The following is a 21,964-nucleotide window of genomic DNA, read 5'->3' as shown; positions in this document are numbered from 1 at the left end:
TAATCCCAGCACTTTGGGAGGCTGAGGCAGGCGGATCACTTGAGGTCAGGAGTTGGAGACCAGCCTGGCCAACATGGTGAAACCCCATCTCTACTAAAACTATAAAAATTAGCTGAACATGGTGGCATGTGCCTGTAATCCCAGGTACTCGGGAGGCTGAGGCAGGAGAATCACTTGAACCCGGGAGGCGGAGGTTGCAGTGAGCTGAGATCGTGCCACTGCACTCTAGACTCCAGCCTGGGAGTCCTCCAGGCTGGACTCCATCTAAAAACAACAACAACAACAACAACAACAACAACAAAACCATATAGCAAGGGTTTTTTTTTTTTAAAGGAAAAACTAACAAGAATAATTCATACCTACAATGATTAAATGCATATATACATATGATGTAAATACCTGTAAAGTTAAAATCTCTTTAAGTCTTGATACTGAAATATGTAGTCACAAAAAAGAGCTTAAAAGAAAACACAATAATCTGCTATCGAATTTTAAATATTTTTAATATGATAGATAATTTGTAGTGGAAAATTAAGACAAAAGTTAGTTTATTAGGAAGTGCTATCACAAAACTAAAGGTAGCAAAAGAAGCTATTTTTCTAGGACAGAATTACATCTTGAAAGTCTTGTCTATCTGTGCTTCCAAGAAAAGAATAATATCAACTAGAAAAATAATAATTTTGCATAGTATCCATGATAATTTTCCATAGCAAAATAAACTTTTAGAGTAGAAAACTAACATAAGTCCAAGAAAATACAGTAATAATGTTGTAAATAGTCATGTTATATATGGTAAAGTGAATACATTTATTAAACCATGCTAACAGTGAAGTGCTATATTCTTGAGTGTCTAATCAAATAATTAGTTATTTAAACAAAAACAATTTCTATATCAAGAAAAAGGAAAATATACTCATTTACATTCATAAGAGCAAATAAAGCACAAAAATGTTCTTTTCCAGTAAACTTCATGCATTGTAATGTCTTCAGTGGAGGTGAACTAATGGGTCAATATTTGGGCCTTGCATCAAGAATGTTCCAATTAAAACATAGAGCAATAAGGCCCAGAATTCAAAAAAAAAAATGGATGAATATATAATGAAGTAGTTAATTGACACTTTAAAGAAGATAAAACACATAGAACAGGTAAATTTCAAGAGTGGAAACTTGCTATATACGATCTGCATTAATATAGAAGAATTTGGGGAAGAAAAGAGGAAAAGGGTAGCAATGATTGGCAGAAAACAGGATATACATCATCAGGAAGCTTCAATACACACTAAAGACTTCCTTTCCTTCTACTAACATGTTCAAATAACTGTATTTCTGATGGGGTTTCCACCCAATCCCATACCCTAAGCATGATCTTTGATTGCTAAGGGTTTATCCTTCAAGAATAACATCTTTGAACTTCATTGGTCACTTTCTCCAGCAAAAACATTCTCTTTCTTCACTTTGCTTTTCTATTTTTATCCTAGGACACCAAGGGGGTATAGATATGGTAATTGTAGAAGCTAGTCTTTGTCTCAACTGAGTCTCAAAGAGAAAATAAAATATCTACTATCTGGACCAGTGACTTGACAGCATTCACTAACCAATCTGAAACCCAGAATACAAATGATCTTGATTTTATCAATAATGAAATCATAGTAAAAATAATAGATAGCATTTATTGAGCATGTACTATGTGCCAGGTGTTACTACAGGTCTTTTATGTGTGTATCACATGGAAACTCATAATAATCTCAGAACTGATGTTTCCCTACCCACTTCTCCAAACTGCAATGCTCCCTAGGAATGCCCATTGATGAACCTCTTGGTCTACGTAATATTTTGCTCAACTACAATTTCTTTCCAATATTACTCTAATTTTAAGTTCCTTAATTAAATCAAGGTTGTCACATTTTTAAAAAATAATTTTCACAAAGACCATCTCATTTACCAAATATTTCCACCCAGCTTGAACAGTGTCGTCATCTTTCAATGAACGGGAAACGCAAACATTTTTGCTGTTTTCATGTGAATATGAACAAACACTACTCATAGAAGCACTTACTGTGTGCTAGATATTGTTCTGGGTGGTTTTAAGTATACTAACTCATTTAATCCCCCTAAAAACACTGAGGTAGGTACTATTATTACCTCCATTTTATACATGAGAACTCTGAAACTTGCCCAAGGTCACATGGCTAGATTGTAATGCAACTGGAATTTTCAAGGATTATTTTGAATTTTAGTGTTATCTGCAATCATGAATTTCTAAGGTTACAATCTGTAATAAAAGGTCTTCAGCTTTTGCAAATCATGACTGCATGCTTATAATCAGTTTTAAGATTAGAGGTTTGATCTTGTAACACCATTTATCTGTCATCAACACAGAAATGGTTAGGCCGTTCTTATCCTCTTCTCTGAATGCCTGGTCAATACAGAAAAGTGATTTCTAGAATTATGTCTTTCAAACTGGACTATGCAATTAAATTCATTTACAGACACACTGTGCTACATACTATACAAATAGTGCAATTATCTGAAGTGGAAATTGGTGGATCTTTTATGGTAATAAGATGATTTTCAGACTTGTCATGGAGCAAAAGGCAAGGAAGTAAGCTGATCAAGATTGTTCTGAAGTACCTTTTTTTTTTTTTTTTTTTAAAGCTCTATATAAAATGTATGCATATGAATTTTGGGTGTATCTTATCCTGAGCCCCAACACTGAAAAAGAACATAACTGCCAATACACCAGATCCTTGTCCCAGAGCAGAATTCAGTATAAATGATGTAAACCCATCCAACCTCACTTGAAGGCAACCAGAGCAGGGAGGCAGTCTGGTAACAGGCCTCCAAGTAAGGACAACATCAAAGCAAAGCTCTAGGGCACTCAGTGCCGTGTTTTCCAAACTGCAGGTTGCAAACAAAATTGTGAAATCAATTTAGGAGGCCACGACCAGAATATTAAAAATTGAAATTCAGCACCATAGAAAATATCAGTCATCTATCACCATAGTAAGGGTGTTTTATGACACATTTTTTTTTTTTTTTTTTTTTTGCCAGGTATGTATGTGTTTACTGGGTCATGATATTGTAACATGTATACTTCTAATTATGGATCTTGGTCAATAAAACTTTGAAAGCCACATATCTAAGGAGTACTAAGTACATGTAATTTTCTAGTACTAAGCGCTACATTTAATAAAACAGGATTCCTCATAACAAACAAATGGAGTCAGTTGCAGTAAGAGGATCTTAGATCATAAAATGAACCTTACATTTTAGCCAGTCCAACTAATCACCCAACATATGAAGACCTTCTATAAGATTCCCATAACAGAGCATCTAACTTCTGGAGCAAGTCAGTCTGTTCCTCTGCAAATCACCTCTAACTCTTAGAAAGTTCATGATGTCAAATCAAAACAGAATGTAAGGCTATTGCTTTCACATGACAGCTCTTCAAAGTGTGTGTGTGTGTGTGTGTGTTTAAATTTAATTCTATATAACTTGTTCTGAATAAACATAGGTCATGGTAGAAAATTTTAAAAAATACTAAAAAGCATAGATGGGAAAATAAAAATTATGCAGAATCCATAATCCAGAGCTAATAACTAGAGCCATACTGGCTCTACCTCATTAACCTGCTTTCTACTTACTATGCGATAAATAGTTTCTTCCAATTAAATATTATTCTACGACATGATTATAATGACAGCATAACATTCCAGCATATAGTTATACCATAACTTATTTCTAAAATCCCATTAGATAGCTAGATTATTTCTAGATTTTATCATTAAAAAACACTGATATGAATATCCTTGCACATAAGCGATTTCCTTATGATAATCGTCAGATTCTAATTACTAGACTGAAGATGTACAAAATGTTAAGGCTTTGACAGAAAATTGTAAAACGTGTTCCAGAAAAATTGTGCCAATTTACTTTCTCTCCTGAGACAGAGAAAGTGCCTTTACCCACAGCCTCGCCAACAGTAGGCATTAAGTTGTTTTTCATCTGCCAATTCAGTACAAAAAAAAAAGTCTATCCTGTTTTAACTTATAATGAGGTTAAATACGTTTTGACATATCTATTGGACATTTTTATTTCCTCTTCTGTGAATTTCCCAATCATGCCCTTTGTTCAATTATCTTTTGAGGTTTTGGAAATAACTGATTTAGCTCTTTAAATATTTGAGGAAGGCTTTCATGCCAAGGGGCACTATTAACTCCATTGATTTGAATATTAGGTGCCGGTCTTCTTTAAAGGAGTTAAAGATGGTATTTCTAACCTAGTAACTATAAGCCACAATTTTTTTTGTTCCTATAAAGATCACCTTGCTGAGCAACATATCAAATGGGAATGATAGGAACTTTGTAAATATAGATGGAAAATGGCAAATTTTAAACATTGTTATTCTATGTGTAAAAATCAGAGGTTTCCCTTATACCAAGGAAATCAATAATAGCACTAAAGACCTCTCGTTGATACTCTTTTCCACTCCTTTCCTCCGACCACAAACAAAATGTTGTCCAGTTCCATTGAGTCTAAGACATTAGGAATGTATACTACCAAAACAATAATAGAAACATAAAGAAGTGATAACAAAAATTTGGCTTATCACTTCCCTTTTGTACCCTAATGGAAAAGCAACCACAAATGCCTTCAGGAGCCTCAGAAACAGGCGCCCAAAGAGGAAAATTATACATTTCTAAAAGTAATTTTAAATTTGGAAATTCTTCACCTAAATGAGACATGGACAACTCTAAAGTGCCGCACACCCACCTCATAGAAAATGAGCAATTATCTTAATTTTCTTCCTCTCTTGCACAATCTGCCCTCCCCGACATCCAAGCTAAATATTTACCCAATTTGACAATTCCTGCCCCACAGCCTTGTTTCAGGCCTAACTTCTTTTCTGGACTACAGCAATAACTTCCCTGCCACTCCTCCTGCTTCCTGTATTGCTCTCCTCAAATTCACCCTCCAGAGAGATGCCTCTCAGATACAAATTCAGTGGCTCCCATTGTTAAAGAGCAAGTTTCCAAGCTCTTTGGCGTAGCACAAAAGGGACTTTGGATCTATATAGACCCACACCTCTCCTGGCATTCGGGTCCTTAGAAGATGCTATGCCTGCACGTGCCTCTGCTTAGGCATACGTGGTTCCTTCTGCTAAGAAAACTTCCTCTCCCCATCAGTCTGCTGACTAATTCTGCAACCGCAAAGACTAAGCTGAAGGTCGACCTTCTCTTCTAAGTGTTTCACGATCCAATGTTTGTATCCCAGGCCAGATTCAGTGTCCTTCCTTGGTATTCTATGACAGTCTGGAAAAGTTAACATCCTATCTGTAGGATGCAAAATATAGCCTAGCACAGTGTGGGGCCTTCAGCTGCCCTCATCACATGGCGTTATTAATATAATGAACCTTCTGATCTATCTCCCTTGATAAAAGACAAAGCTTCTTGAAGTATCCTCATCACCTCACCTTATCTAGCAACCATCACTGTCTGGCACATAGAGTGTGCTCAATGAATGCTTGTTGGATGAATGAACTTTTAGTAAAAATAAACACACTTTTAGTAAAAATAAATAAATGAATGGAATAAATGATTCATTTTCTACAGTAACTGTATTATTTTTATAATGGACAAATCAGATAAATCAGAGGGTAATTACTGGCATTATATATGCTTTTCATTTTGCCAGAGGATTTCTATATCCTGGATTTCTAAAATATCAATTTCTTTTACTGCCCTTGAAATAACATTTGAAATTCATAGTTTCTCAGACACCTCTCTTTTGTGTAAGATAACATATATTTACAAAGGCATTTAATCATCAGTTATATTTTTAAACATGAGATACCACACACAGTTTAGCGTGCTGCTGTGTACACAGTAAGTGGTCAATAGATATCTTGTAGCTTTTTAAGAGTCATATCTTGGGTTGTCTGTTTTGGTCACAATAATCCTCTTTTTGGGTGGAGTATAGTGTCCATACATAGGAGTTGGTTCAATAGGTATGTCTAAAGGTAACCCTGGTCCCTGCCAGAGTAGATTGTATTGAGAACGAGTGCCTAAACCAAGCTAGGCCAACAAGACTTTCTCTGGATTAGGATTAATGAACATTCATTCAAATTAATCCCTTTACAGTAGTGGGAGCTTCCAGAGGTAAAATCAGATGTGGGCTTGAGAGCTGCTGGTGGCCTTGTTCCCCGACACGTGCAGAAACTGAAAGAGTCATTTGTAGTCCAAAGAATGAAGCCAACATGGAGAAAGAAACAGAGATGAGAAGTGGTGAGAGTCCTAGACCAGAGTCCAGGAGATGACTAGAGTCCTCGTTATGTTCCACAACTGGCCCCCAGTCTCTCTGAGACCTGCTGTAGCCCTGCTCTTCCCATAGTTTGGTCATATGAAATCTTCTACCCCCTTCTGATAGAGTCACACAAGCTGGCTTAGAGTGGACTTCTATCATTTGCCAGCGAAAGAATCCTGATGGTATGAATAAATGAGCAACTGATTCACTTCAATGTTCTCCCCATTAATTCTTTTAATTGATTCAACCAGATGGTTTGGCATAATAAAGGCATGGGCTAATTTACATGAGATTTCTATCCAGAGATAGAAGGAAGGTATTCATTTTGAAATACATTTCAAGCAAAATAAGTTTCAGGCAACATATTGCCGAGACGAATCTGAAGCATTTGATCACAGCGTCACGCATGCAAAATATGTCCTCTTCCCTACAGAAGATTCCCGCAAGTTAACTGTAGGTTTGGAATCTCCAGGAACAGCAAAGTCTTCCTGCCTCAAGAGTTCTTTTTGCTTTGGAACTCCTCAATAATGCAAGAGGGATAAAAGGATTTTCTAGAAGTCTAGAAGCGAATTTTCCTTATGAAGAGAACAAAACTTAATGGCAATATGGCCCTGCTTCAGTCAGAGTTGGAACTCAGGTTGGATTCGTGTCTGGACACAAAGGCTACTTGCTGGCACCAGCCTTCCAGAACAGCCGAATTTGGTGGCAGCAGCTGATCAAGCCGCATCCCTCTGGGACAGCTGCTCTTCCAGGCGTGACGGCAACAGCAGAAGAGGCACAGGAGTGCAGATTGGCTGCCTTCCAGGAATCCAAGGTTTGGACAGCACTGAACAGCCCCTCCACCTATGCTGACCATGGGTTCAGGAGGAAGCCAGTGTGGAGACTCATAGCACCCAGCCATAGCTGGTCGTTCTCTGACAGTACTGCCTTGGGGTTCCCAGACCTTAATGAGCTGGTGGCTCCAGGGATGGCTTAAACCTTGGTGCGATGACTGCCTCTGGTGTTCAGTCTTCCCTTCCAGCTGCCCTGCTCCACAGCAGACACCTGGTTCTGGGGAGTGACGGGGCGTTTGTCCTGTGGCACTGCCCCATGTTTTCAGGTTTGCTTCTCTTTGGTTTGCTGCTTGGAATCAAGTGCATTGTGCCTTTGGACAGAGCTCTCTCTGGCCTGACCTCTCCCTGATGGGCTGGTGTGTCTTTGACAGGCTGCTGGGTTGGGGGCTCACTGTCCTGCTCTGGGGGTTGCGAAGCAATGTCTCTCCTCTGAGACCTGCCCTTTCAATGAACCTGTCCCTTTCTCCCTGGATGCTCCACAGGAGCCAAGCTATCCTGTAGCGACTCCGCAGGGGCCCTTTCCCTCTGGAGGGGTCTCCCGGGTGAGGGCTGGCTCTTCTGAGCTGACCGATCGCCATTGACGGGAATTCTATTTTCTTGACATAATCCTCCAAAAATCTGTCTCTTCCAAGATGGCCCTTGTTTGGACACATCTACATTCCGAGCCAGGTCATTTGTGGGGAGGTCGGTATGGGCCCTTTTTCTGAGATTATGTTGTTTTTTGTCTTCTTGTAATTGGGGATCTCTAGGTGATGGCTGGGCATGGGGGGGCTCAGGAATTTCTGGTGTATGGAATTTGCTTCCCTGGTTGCTCAGATCTCCCTAGTTTGTAACAGTTATATACTGAAATACTAGCTTAGACAAGAAACAAGAGAAGGGCTGGGGTTGGGATGGTCCGGCATCATGGCGGGAGCTGGCTGATGGAGGGGTTCTAGCTGCGAGGCTGGCTGGTGGCTCCCAGGCGGTGCCTCTTCCAGAGGTACCAGTCCTCCAGCCGTCCCTTTCTGGATGGGGAGTTTTTTTTTCCTAGCCCCTGTCTGCTGAAGTGGCCCCTGATTGTGGCGTGGGGCCTGCATGTCTGGAATCCTCCTCCTGGAGGAGCCGCCTGCTTGGGGAGCTTTCCTTTCCTTTCCAGGCCTTGGATCAGGCTGAGCCCCCGAGTTCTGGGGCAGCCCTGGCTCCGGGAGAGGGGCAGGAATGCGAGGGAGCCTCACTTTCTGAGCCGCCTCCTCCAGGGCAGGACTGAGGAGATGCGGTGCTGCTTGCTCCTGGCTGGGGGGACTGATAAGAGGGAGTTTCACCTCACTGAGCTTCTCTTCCTGGACTTGCTGAGGACTGTGGGCTGCCTGGGGGTTCAGATTTGGTGGTGGTTTTGAGTGCGGAGGGCTGATGGGAGGAAGTTTACTGGTGTCTGCTTCCCGGGTTGGTGGAGGCCTGGGAGAGCGAGTCATGGTTTGATCGGAGGTTGTTCCTAAAGCCTCTTCCCTGCTGGGTGATAGGAGTTTGGGTGTGGGCCTCCTGCTCTGGAGGGGAGCCAGCACCTGAGGCTGGGGCAGCCGAGTGGGAGCCAGCCGGATTCTAGAAAGCAAGGTCGCTGGGTCTTCCCTGGCCTGGGGCTGCTTGGTATCTGTTGCTAAGTCTTGGGGATGTGACAGTTCTGGGGGAGGGGTAGTGACCCTGATGGCTTCCGGTTTGGAGGTTTCCTTCTTCAGAGTTTGCTGAGAATCTCCAGCAAGTTTCTGCACCACGTCAGGGTGGGAAGAATCTTTTGGAGGGTCATGGTGGGAACTGCTGGGTGGATGTTCGTCTGACTCAATTTCCTCATCGTGAATTCTCTGAGGGCTGTGGGGAGTGGGGCCAGGTGCCTGTGGAGGTTCAGACAGAGGACGGCCACTGGGGGTTACCTGGGCCTCCCCTGACTCCTCATCCTGGCTTGGCTGAGGGCCGCCGGGCAGGGGAGGGGAAGGGTGCGCAGGAGGCACCAGGGTAGGGGCGGTGGGAGACTGCCCCACCTCACTGGCTTTCACCTCAGGGACATCTGTCTCAGTGGCTATTTGTTTTAGAGGAAGATCTGATTGTTGGACATCCTCTTCCGCAGGGTTTAGGAATCGGTCCTGGGCCTGCTGAGGAAGACCCAGTGCCGATGAACTGAGGCGTTGAGGGAGCTCAGGATTGAGATGGCTGTTAGGAGAAAGCTCTTTTTGATGGGTTTCTCCATCATGAGCCAGCGGTTGGTTCTGGGCAGGAGTTAGGCTCTGATTTTCTAGGTTCTTGGCATGAATTTGCATTCCAGAGAGATGCTCTGTCATCTGGCCATCTGCTTGCAGTTTTGCCAAGCGCCTGGGAGATGGAACCAGGTGCGCTGGTACCTCAGAGAGAGTCTTCTTGCCAGAGGGAGCTCCTGCTTTAATATAAAAAGAAGTTGACTATAAACAGAAGTTAACTAACTGCTTAGAAATTAATAAGAAAAACATCTTTTCCTCTGTTAGATGCACATAGGCCCTTGAAAGGAATACAATTACACATATAGGAGAACTTAACCTTCCCTTCTCCTTGGAGATACTAAGTGTCTATAATTCTCTTATTTTGTGGAACTTAGAACAACTTTAGTCAACTGAAAACATAAACTTCAATGAATAAACATAAGAGGTTTATGTCTGGTTCTCATTCATAGAACCAAAATTTACATCCAGGTTTGTGGGCGGTGAGACATTTTCCAAGTGAATGAGATTTTAAATTTATACCAACTTAGAGTATCAGTGCTGCTTTTGATGGTAGAAACTAGAGGATGCACATCCAAGCCAGATGAAGTCTCACTGGTTTGTTTCCTTGTTTAACGGCAGCCCCTTTATATAAGCCATGAGCTCTGTGAAGTGTTGTGTCTATTCACCAATACCTGGCAAAGGGGCAGGAACTGAGCAAATGGGTGATGAATGCAAGAAGGAAAGAAAAAATCAGCCTAACAGAATCACAAAGCAGCATGGCTCAGAGCAGCTGTTCCTGAGGACCCCCATCCAGGCTGCTATCCCCCCACTCACATCCCCAGGCCTCCCCTTGGATTTCCACATCTACCTTGCCTTCAAAAATGGCTCTCAGAGGCCACTAGCAATGCTGGTGTTGCAGAGAGGGGGTCCTCCTCCATTCACCATGACACCAAGTTCTCAGAATGACTGATCTCAGGGACAGTCTCACAGATGCCATCATCCAGCAGGCACTCATTCAGTGAACACTTGTTCACTAGATGGATTCTGGGGGCCCAGATACCGTCTTACCCCAGTCCTAAGGACATAGCTCTGAAATGTGGAGCGGTCAGAGGTGGTACACCAGTCTGGAGCAGCGTTGAAGAAGCCAGTTTCAGCTCACTTTGGGGGAGATCTGATACTCAGAGACCCCAACCCAAATCAGACCTCTGAGGTGACCCCGGAGTGATCCATTCCCCAGAGGTAAACCAGGCTCCCAGCCCCCGATCCCCTCCACTGACGCAGGATGAGCTTGCACTGCTGGGTTCTCACTGAGCCCCTAGTCTGGACACGCACCCTTTGCATCCCATCAAACTGGTGTTCTCTAGGGAGAAGGTGGGACAGGTGGGAGCAAAGAAAGGCTTCCCTCAGTGTGGTTTCTGAGGGGATGTCCTGTTCATCATTTAGAACTCCCTAGTTTATAACAGCTATAACTGAAATACTAGCTTAGACAAGAAACAGGGTTAAATTGAAAAATAAAACTGTGAAAATATCAAGAATAGGCAAACTCATAGAGAAAAGAAAGTAGATTCGAAGTTACCAGGAGTTGAGGGGAGTAACAGTTTAATGGGTATAGAGTTTCTGTTTGGGGTAATGACAAATTTTGGAAACAAGTATTGGTGATGGTTATACAACACTGAGAATGTAATTAGTACCACTGAATTGTACACTTAAATGGTTAAATTTTAAAACATAAAATTTTATGTTATGGTATGCTTTTTAACCAAAATATAAAATTAATTTAAAAAGGTGGAAAAATATCAGAACAGTGAAATCCTGTGCTAAAGCTTCTTTTGCTCCTTAATCTCTCTTGGTTTACTATAATCAGACATACAAGGATGTGTTCCCCACTTTTACAATTTAACAATTGACATAACTTGGCAAATCATGCCAGGCCTTTTATTAAAGATAAAGGGAAACTTTATGGACTAGTCAACTGCTCAGTTCTCCTCTGTTTGACTCATCATAACCATCATCATTTCTTTCTACCATTAGTCAGAATAATGATTTGCAAATATAATTTTATTTTATAATCTATATAGCAAGAACTCAGGGTGATAGTTGGTCCAGCTTTCTAAAAGCTTTACTGGAAGCACTATCCCAGAAGTAGGTTGTTTAGAGACAAATGGAAAGAAAGACATCCCTTAATACTGAGTTGTGAACATAGTTTTTTCCTTATTTTATAGAAACTATTTTATTTATTTGTGCTTTTTAAGTTTTTGGGTATTAGAAATAAATGTTATTCACATTACAATAGGGAAAATAAGATGTGTGTGTGTGTGTGTGTGTGTGTGTGTATATATATATATATATATTTTTTTTTTTTTTGAGATGGAGTCTCACTCTGTTGCCAGACTAAAGTGCAGTGCTGCGATATCAGCTCATTGCAACTTCTGACTCCCTGGTTCAAGCAATTCTCCTGCCTCAGCCTCCCTAGTAGCTGGGATTACAGGCACACACCACCACGCCCAGCTAATTTTTGTATTTTTAGTAGAGACTAGGTTTCTCCTTGTTGGCCAGGATGGTCTCAACCTCCTGACCTCGTGATCTGCCTGCCTCGGCCTCCCAAAGTGCTGGATTACAGGCGTGAGCCACAGGGCCCGGTCAATATATATTTTAAATTAAGGGGATATCTGAAGATTTCAAGGGTTTATGATCACTGTGTACCTAAAGTTACTATTTTATACATGCATTAAGTGAAAATTCAATTAATCCATCCATTGGTGAAAGTTTATATTTCTGGGTCCAGGCTGAAAGATGCTGCACTCAGAACTGATAAACTTTGTACTTCCTTTTATCGCTCTGTTCCATTCTCATTGTTAAGAATAGAAATTCAGCTTGTATTCTTAGTTACAAATTAGCAATGTAAAATTACAAAAGATAAAGCTATATATTACTACTTCAGATATCTGGGAATAATTTTCAGTTTGCATTGATACAGGATTACCACTTTAAGAAAAACAATGGTGTTGGTCATAAGATTTCTGTTTGTAGTGATGCCTAATCCAATTGGGAAAAACCTCAGCTCTGGACAGCCAGATTCTAATAGTGCACCATGACATTATATATAGGTTTTTATTTTAAGAAATTGGAGCTCAAAATTATTTCTCCAATCAAGTTAATGGTTATTGGTTAGATTTAGAATAGAAAACCAAGGCTTCATATTTCCAGTCCAGTTTTCTAATTGCTCAAAGCTGTCTTTCACAGGATCGTAAATATTTTTTATTTCAATTTCTTCCTTTTGACAGTTCAATTATTTAAAAAAAAATTCATTGTACTAAAACTATTGTTTATTTCTAGAGGTCCCATTTATATGAGTAATGTGTTTATACACATATATCTAAATTATAGAACTTAAAATCAGAGTGACCCAGCTCAGAGCAGGAGCAATGAGGTGAAGCACCAGCTGGGCACATGACTGTGACTCTGCTGGGGCTCTGGGTCCCTTCCTGGGGAGTACTGATGAGAGGTGAGGCCAGCTGCACTTCCTGGGTCAAGTGGGGACTCGGGGAACTTTCCTGTCTTACAAGAGGTTTGTAAAATGCACCAATAAGTGCTCTGTAAAACGCACCAATTGGCAGGATTCTAAAAGTAGCCAATCGCAGGGAGGATTGAGAAAAGGGCACTGTGATAGGACAGAAAGGGAACATGGGAGGGGACAAATAAGGGAATAAAAGCTGGCCACCCCCACCAGCAGCGGCAACCCACTGGGGTCTACTTCCATGCTGTGGGCACTTTGTCCTTTGGCTCATCACAATAAACCTTGCTACCCTTCACTCTTCGGGTCCGTACCATCTTTAAGGGCTGGAATACTCACCACAGCTCTGCTCTTGAAGTCAGCGAGACCCCGAACCCACCTGCAGGAACCAACTCCAGACACACTGACACTCGTTTTAAGGTAATTATGGTTGTCCCCACTCTTGTGCACTGAACCTGTAAACATCTGGCTCCAACTCTTTGGCACCTTGTGTCACAGCCCTGAGACTCAGGAAGAACATCGGCTCTCCTTCTTGTCCCACTTGAGACATCATTAAATGTGTATTAATAAGGACCATGGCCATTAGAACTTTTTAGATACTCACTTGAATAATGTCTGGCCTCTACAATGTTACTTTATGTGCAAGCTTATTCTTAAACCCACAAGTGGAAAAAGTAACTTCCTCAGCAAATTGTCTAGATAAGATAAAGTGATTGGCTTTAGAAAACACATTGTTTTTCAAAATACTAAACATGCCCAAAAAAGAAAGGGGCCTTGAGGCTAGTGATTTGATACATTAATTACAAATCTGCCTACCTACCTTTTAAAGATGGAATTCTATTAGTCAATAACTAGATGGCTCAGTTTCAGTTATGAAACGTAACTGAGAGCTATCACATTTTTACAAATTCAGTAATTCACACTTTTCATTAAATCAGCCAAGCCTGACCTCATTAGTCCAAATAAATAAAATTTCATTATACCCGTTAAAATCAAAGTCTATTTTTCTATGCACACATTATCTGGTCTATTAATTTACCAAATGGCAACTGCACCCAATAGCCAGTGTTCCTGATAGTTGTAGAATAAGAAAAGATACAGAGATGGATTCTCACTGACTGTTGAGGCAAAGTCTTGTTCAAGCCCCACTAGTTAGTGGCCACCTCAGATTGAGAAACACACTGTTCTCAGTGACTCAGAGCTGGTCAGGCTCAGGGGACTGATTCATGTTTATCCAAACCCACAAGAGGCTGATTTAAAAGCTAGTACACCAATTAATTAATTTACAATGGAGACAAGCCTGGCTCAGGGATCAGGGCAGGGTGAGTAACGTAGGGTACAGCCCCCACAGGAGCAGGTCCACCTGATGGGACCAAATTAAAGATCAGAAGGTTGCTTGGTTAGCAAAGAATTAAGGCAAGGGGAGCCAGATTTCCTCAAGAGAAACTTCTACTGAGCTACAGAAGCCTCATTAGGTACACTACACAGCCCTTCTCCATAGAGATGGCTGTCTAAAGAACCGACGCCCAGTGCAGAGATTCTGAGCAGGGCTGGATAAATACACTGACACGCTCCTAATCTAATGCCCCCCAATGCCCCCTTCGTAGACTGAGCATAGTCCTCCAGTCCTCCATTCCTGTCTATTTTCAGACAGGTCAAACTTTCTCCACAAACATTCTAGTCAGCAGGTCATACCCTGGTCACTTCATCTCCTATAAGACATATGGAGAAGGAAATTCTCAGCCATTATCTGTTGATTTTTACCAGTTTCACATTGACCTCATTCCAAAACACCAGGGGCCCTCAACCTGGGAGAAGTGTGCAAAATTACAAAACAGCATTGATTTGAAGTCTGGCAAGATCATGACCTGCCCTGCCTCAGTCTGCCAGGATGGAACCTGGTAAACAAAATCCTATTTGGGCAAAAAGTCACAACTGCTAAAACACAAAGCTGAACATACTTGCAAAACAGCCAGGGTCTCGGGTTAACATTTCACGATATGCAGTGTGTGAATGGGGTTCAGTCCATCAAGAAAAAGTTTTAAAATTTACTATGGTGGCAAAATACACATAACACAACACTGACTATCTTAACCATTTTTTTTTTTGTTTTTGTTTTTGAGATGGAGTCTCGATCTGATGCTAGGCTGGAGTGCAGTAGCGCAGTCTTGGCTCACTGCAACCTGCTACTCTCTGATTCAGGCAATTCTCCTGCCTCAGCCTCCTGAGTAGCTGGGATTACAGGCATGTGCCACCATGCCTGGCTAATTTTTGTATTTTTAGTAAAGACAGAGTTTCACCATGTTGGCCAGGATGGTCTCTATCTCCTGACCTCGTGATCCACCCACCTCGGCCTCCCGAAATGCTGGGATTAGAGGCATGAGCCACCGCGCACGGCCGTCTTAACCATTTTTAAGTGTACAGTTCAGTGGCATGAAGTGTATTCACACAGTGCCATCACTATCATCCATCCTCAGAACTCTTCTCATCTTCCCAAACTGAAACTGTACCCATTAAACCACTCCCATTCCCTAGCTTCTGGCAACTACCGTTCTTCTTTCTGGCTCTACGAACTTGACTACTCTAGATACCTCATGTAAGTGGAATCATAAAATAGTTGTCCTTTTGTGACTGGCTCATTTCATTTGGCACAATGTCTTCAAGGTTCATCTATGTGTAGCATGTGCCAGAATTTCCTTCCTTTTTTAAGGTCAAACAAAATTCTATTTTATGGATTCCTTCCACGTTTTGGCTATTGTGAATAGTGCTGCTAAAAACATGGGTATGCAGCTCTCTTTTTGAGACCCTGCCTTCGATTCTTTTGGAGGTAGATCAGAAGTGGGATTGTTGGATGATAGGACAGTTCTATTGTTAATTTTTTGAGGAAGCTCCATACCGTTTTCCACAGGAGCAACACCATTTTACCTTCCTGCCAACAGCACACGAGGGTTCCGGTTTCTCCATATCCTTGCCAACACCTGTTAATTTCTGTTTTTTTATTTTGTTTTTATAGTAGCCATCCTAATAGTTGTAAGGTAGATTCAAGGGAGTCTTTTAAATACATCTCAAAATTCATGTACCAAAATTCTAACTTAGGGCTTTAGAATTCCTGGATTCCAAGGGGGTGCACTCTTACATATACTACATCATGTGCTGCTGACCATCCATGTGGTAGATAAAGAGCATTAGGTCTATGTAGCAGAACGGTAAACTGAAACTCCAAACAGCGAAGAAGCTGACCCAAGAGAGCACAGGGCTAGGACAGGAGCACCAATCCTACGACTAGTGCTCTTGCCAGTGTATTCCGCAGCACAGTATTTTGAGGACTGGGGTAACACAAAGAAAAGGGAAAAGAAAACTCTCAGACTAAACACAAACCCGACAAGTAGAACAACATCTCAGCTCTCTAAAGAATGAAACTTCTGGAAGGCTGAGTTCCGAGCCATGAGGTTAACCCTTATCTATTACCTCCATCAAGGCACTGCCCAGCCTGTTCCTGAAGGGCAGTCCCCAGAGGCCCATCATGACCATGGAGATAAGCAGAGTTACAGGTCCAGAAGGCTGACTCATGCTGCTTGTTTTGGGGACAATTGCCCCAGAAGAAGTACAGGAATAAAAGAGAACCAGCTTTAGCCCAAGTGATGAGTACCCAAATAGGAACTCAGATTTGTTTTCCTTTCCATGAAAAAAAAAAAAAAAAAAAATCCTGGCACAAAAAGGATAGGATAGTACCTGCAGTTGTAGCCAAACTCTTGGCAGGTTCCTTAGTCAATCCAAGGTATCCTCTAATGAGCTGACTCAGGTTTTGGTAGGCAACATCCAGATCATCTGCAGCGAAGAGAGTACATTTTAAAACAACAGGATCAGATCCAAAACAGTTGATGTTTAACTATTGGTGGTAATGATTTGTTTACTGCATTTAATTTTATATATATTATGGTAGAATTTTATATATATTATGGTAGAATTCTAAGATGACCCTAAGGTCACATCACCCTTGTATAATCAATCTCCTTCCCTTAAGTGTAGGCAGAACCTGTGGAGGCAATGAGATACTACCTCCACGATTGTGTGACATTCAGCAAAAGGGATTTTTGCAGATATAGTTAAGGTTGTTAATGGGTTGACTTTGGGTTAATCAAAAGGGAGATTTTCCAGGCAGGCCCACCCTAATCACATGAGCCACATAAAAGGAGAGTTCTCTCCAGCTGTTGGCAGAAAAAGAAGTCAGAGACTCAGATCCCAAGGAAGATTTGATGTGCTGGTCCTGGCTTGAAGATGGTGGGGCCACATGGATGAGACCTGAGAGCAACCTCCAGAAACCGAGGATAATTCTTGGCAGACAGCCCACAGGGAAACTGGGACCTCAGTTCTACAACCAAAAGAAACTCCATCCTGCCAACAAGAATGAGCTTTGGAGGCTTATCCCCAGAGCCTTCAGATGAGACCTCAGCCTCCTGATACCCTGAGCAGAGAATCCAGCTATGCTGTACCAGACTTCTTATCTACAAAACCGTGAATTAATAAATGGGTGTTGACACTTTAAGACACTAAGTGTGATAATTTCTATGCAGGAATAGAAAACAAATTCAACTGTGTAATACATTAACATGTTTCAGAGGCCAAAAACTATTATTAATAAGTTGAACCATATGAAATTGCTGTTTTCATAGGTCAAAATAGTTGAATATCAACAATTTCATACGGTTCAACTAATGTTCCCTGTCCATCTAGTTCATCTAGTTTCTCTTCCCCCTAAGAAGTAATCAGCATTATTAGTTTTTTGCCAATTCTGCCAGAGAATTTTTTTATGTAGTACAAGAAAATACAATTACATAATTTTTTTACATAAATGATGGCATACTATACTGTAAACCTGTCTTTTTTAGTAACTGTATGACTTGAAGATATTTCCTTATCTGGACACAGAGAACTTTCTCTTTCCTTTTTATGACTGTGTAATATAGTGCAGTTTAAAAATATATAGAAATTTGCCAGGCATGGTGGCTCATGCCTGTAATCCCAGCACTTTGGGAGGCTGAGGAGGGCAGACTGCTTGAGGTCAGGGGTTTGAGACCAGCTTGGACAATATGGCAAAACCCCATCTCTACTAAAACTACAAAAATTAGCTGGGCATGGTGGTAGGCACCTGTAATCCCAGCTATTCGGGAGGTTGAGGCACATGTATTGCTTGAACCTGGGAGTTGGAGAAAGAGGTTGCAGTGAACCAAGATCACGCCATTGCACTCCAGCCTGGGCGACAGAGCAAGACTCTCTCTCCAAAATATATATATATATATATATGTGTGTGTGTGTGTGTGTGTATATAAATTTCTAGAATATATCTATAGAAATTTTATATGTATAAAAATATATATACATATATATGGAAATTTTCACATTTCAAAAAATTCTCCCATGAACTATTGTTTTAAATTAAATGGTCATTTATAAACTAGTTTCTGAAAATATTTGTTTTACACATACATTTTTATGGTTATATTTTGAGTAGTTGGGTTTTTAACCTATGTGTAGATTATAATAAAATTACCTGAGTTTCATATGCCTTTCTAGAAATTTAAATGTGTATTTCAAATTACATATAATTTAACTTTGTTCTCACAATGTCCCCTAAAAAATGAACTTAGTTCAGGCTCATTTTACACCAAACCTTATTAGCTACAATCTTAAGAAATAATTGAGACAATGCTCTCATTAAAACAGTAGAAAATTAGACCTCTTGGATTCTTACCCTTTTTGCGCTCTTTGTGATTCACTGTTACAAGGAAAATAGCTTTTACCCAAGAATTTTATCCCCATGAAACAAACTTTTAATTCAGCAATCTTACATTTCAAAAATAAAACTTTGCTGAAAATTACCAACCTGCATTGATTACTGCATCAAAGTATCCTGGAAAATTCTGATTAATTTTAATATAAAGGTCCACTCTGGAGACAGCAAATTCAATTTCTGCACGACTGAATAATCCTTTTCTCCGCAAATATCCCTCATATTTTTCCTTGTTCATGGGTACCACCAGGATATAACGAGGCTCAAAATAGGAATATTTTAAACTTCTTACACCCTGTGCATTAAAAGGAAGATAATACATTGGAAATAGATACATGATTTACAAGTCATTTTGGAGCCATCTGATGACATGGGTATAAGAAGTAGTATTATTAATATTTTGAAGAATGTATTTCACCTGTAGAGTTAGCTGCTATTTTTCTATAAATACCTCAAGATTGGATTACATTTCTCTCTTCATCAAGTTTTAAATTGTCATTGGAAATATTAGAATTCATTCCACCTGGCTTTCCTTTAATTAATCATTCTAATGAATATGACTGTTAGAAAATTGCTGGATATAAAACAGGTACATTCATAGCAATATTGCAACTTTATTACAGAAAGGTAATTTCAATTCTATATTTCAAACACCTTCTGTGGAGCAGCAGGAGACAGAGATCTTACCAGGGAGAAAAGGCTCTTCTGTGGCCCCTTTGTCATCATCTTGGGACCCTTTCTGCAGCTAAATCGGCACCCTGGTAGCCTGCAGACCAGGAGATCACAGCGTGGAACTGTGTAAGGAACTGACTGGTCTGTGAGTCTGGAGGGCTTTGTCACAACTGCAGCTCTCTGGCTCCTGTAGACTCTGCACAAATCCTTCAAGTTCTCTGGCTATCAGTTTCCTCGTGGGTGAAATGAAAGAGCCATTCCAAATGGACTCTAAAGTCCCTTCCATCTCAATCAGTTTCACTCAATGTTCAAAATCTTTGTTTTAAAAATTCAGTTGGAAGAAATACAGGCTATTTCCAAAACAATTTCCGAAAGAGTCAATGACCAGGGCAGTCTGGAAAAGTACTTCAGCTGGGGAGAATCAGGGGAATAAAGTATGGATTATAGACTCAACCTCCTGGAAATGAGTAGGAGTGAACTCCCAGGGAGAAAAAGAGTGAAACAGGAGCCACTGCTCAGATAACTGTTGGACCAGAGAAAGATAGACAGAAAAGACGGAGAGTTTCTGGACTCACAAATGCATTAATTTTTGTTTCTGCCTTGTCAAATGAATAAATTTTTTAGAAAAGACCTTTTATTTTTGCTAGTTATTATAGAAACAAAGAAAACTCTCCTTAAAGATACAAAACCAATTAATCACAGAGAAATAAGATTTGAAAGAGTCTAAGTCAGGAAAGTTAAAGAGCTGGAAGAAATGTGTAAGCTAGGAAACGCTTATACTAACACAAAGAGCCAAAAGGGAATTGCAGTCTCCTACTGTGTGAAGTCACAGAGGAAAAAAGAAAGATTCAGAGTCGACATCAAAGGATTATGTACCCAATTTGCCTAGGTTTTGTTTTCTGTACGTTTGGTCTAATTGAATTAGTTTTATAATTGCTTTCTTTTTAATTCCAAAAGTGTCATACTGCTCAGTTAAAGGATCTTGAAAAAACAATCAACTGTCTTTGAAGGTTCCAAGTATGCAATAAAGCTATATTTTTAAAAAATAAGTGAGTGGGAAATTCATAGTTTTACTCTGGATCTTAATTTTGGAGAAGCTTCTATATACTCTAATTATAGATCATTGTTGGGGGAAGACAGGGTATGGGGGTAGAGAGAAAAATCTCTGACATCTACAGGTCTAAATTGCCAGAAGGATGAAAATATTACATCCAGAGAGCAACTGCAGTTAAATGGCAGCACAGCCCACACATGTCATGCAGAACGAAGGAACAAAGTTGACCACATGGGGCTATCATTGTCCTAGGGCATGGGGAACCAGTCCCACACTCTATGAATCAGGCTTTATCTACAGCCTTTTATATAAACAGAGGCCATGCTCTGAAAAGAAAAAGGAGCATTTAGTGAGGAAATAACAGAAAATAAAGCTCGAGTGGCAGTTACACTTACAATATCTGTGCAATTTCTTGTATTGTAACCTAACTCCTGTCACTTAATGTTTCACGTGTCTTGCCCCGCATACTAATTATAAACGGAATATCTTATCTTGGGCCTGGCAATGTGTTGCCTGTGCATTGTAACCCCCTCCCCAACCTCAAATATGTATATACATTATCGCATGTACCCCAAATATGTACCTCAATTATGTATCAATAAAAAAATTATATATATACACACATAAACACACACACATACACACCCACCACACTCACACAAACTACACACATTAATTGGTTGAATGAAAAACACTTACTTCTATTTCCATATGAACACAGCTTGCCAAACCATCTCTTGCGATAGCTTCTATGGTGTCCCTATTTAATCCATACTTGTGATTACCATAACTAAATGTTACAATGAATTTCCCCTGGAATTCGAGAAGAACAAAGATTTTCATATAACAGCAGCCATCATGGAATTTGATCACAACTAAAATCATTTGATGTCTTATTCTAAATAATTTCAAAAACCTTACAAATTTTAGCAACTGCATATGGATGACAATGGCGTAAATGAAACTTAATTTCAAACTGTGACAGAGAAATTTATTCAGAATTCTCAGCTGACAAAAAAATAGGTTTTTAGAAATAATCTGCTGACAAAATGTTGAGGAGTGTTAAGGCACTGCAGCATATGGTAAAATAGACTATTTTGTTTACTTATCCACTTCCTGCCAAACTCGCACCAAAACCTTCATTACTGAGAGAACAAAACTAATGGCCTGCCCTTTACCGCCGCCATTTCAGCTGTGCCAGCACACCAGGCAACCCAGAAAAGGCTTCCATTTCCAAAAGCCTTGCATTCCAAGATAAGCCATGAATGAATTACAGATAATTCCGGTAGGCCATGAATTACAGGGACATCCTACAAGCTTTGAAAAAGCAAACCCATCCTGTTTTTCCTCATAAAGATAGCTTTCTACTGAAACTGCCGCAAATGTTATCCAACAGAATTGGTGTCTGCCCTATAGCCATTTGAACTATAAATGATGCCTCTGTCTGTATTCTGGAAGCTCAGTTCTTCCAAAAACTGCATTCCCTTGGGGGGAAAAAAAGGCAAGTAAAAGCACATCTCTCAAAATTGTCTGTGACTTTTTCTTTGGCAATACTATATTCATTAAACCACTAGGTCAAATCTAAACTGCGTA

At 40.4% G+C, this 21,964-nt stretch overlaps 1 protein-coding gene across 3 annotated transcripts in view; it reads right to left on the bottom strand.

Moving 5' to 3' along the window:
- Positions 1-21,964, bottom strand: part of LRGUK (leucine rich repeats and guanylate kinase domain containing) — a 130,921-nt gene that overhangs the window by 39,325 nt on the left and 69,632 nt on the right. The window contains exons 13-16 of one of the 3 annotated variants that reach the window (XM_026454372.1): positions 21,071-21,184; positions 18,739-18,940; positions 16,587-16,682; positions 5,602-9,540 (exon numbers count right to left, since the gene is read on the bottom strand). In XM_026454372.1, coding sequence (XP_026310157.1) covers positions 7,988-9,540; positions 16,587-16,682; positions 18,739-18,940; positions 21,071-21,184 — 1,965 coding nt within the window. In that variant the 3' untranslated portion in view covers positions 5,602-7,987. Of the gene's footprint in view, positions 1-5,601; positions 9,541-16,586; positions 16,683-18,738; positions 18,941-21,070; positions 21,185-21,964 lie in introns of those variants that run through there. The other 2 variants (XM_026454373.1, XM_023207812.3) reach the window with 2 other exon arrangements.

Source organism: Piliocolobus tephrosceles, chromosome 8, assembly GCF_002776525.5.
Source record: "Piliocolobus tephrosceles isolate RC106 chromosome 8, ASM277652v3, whole genome shotgun sequence".
Taxonomy (NCBI): Eukaryota; Metazoa; Chordata; class Mammalia; order Primates; family Cercopithecidae; genus Piliocolobus; species Piliocolobus tephrosceles.
Note: the sequence above shows the minus strand (reverse complement) of the source record. Positions and strands in the feature narration are given on the sequence as shown.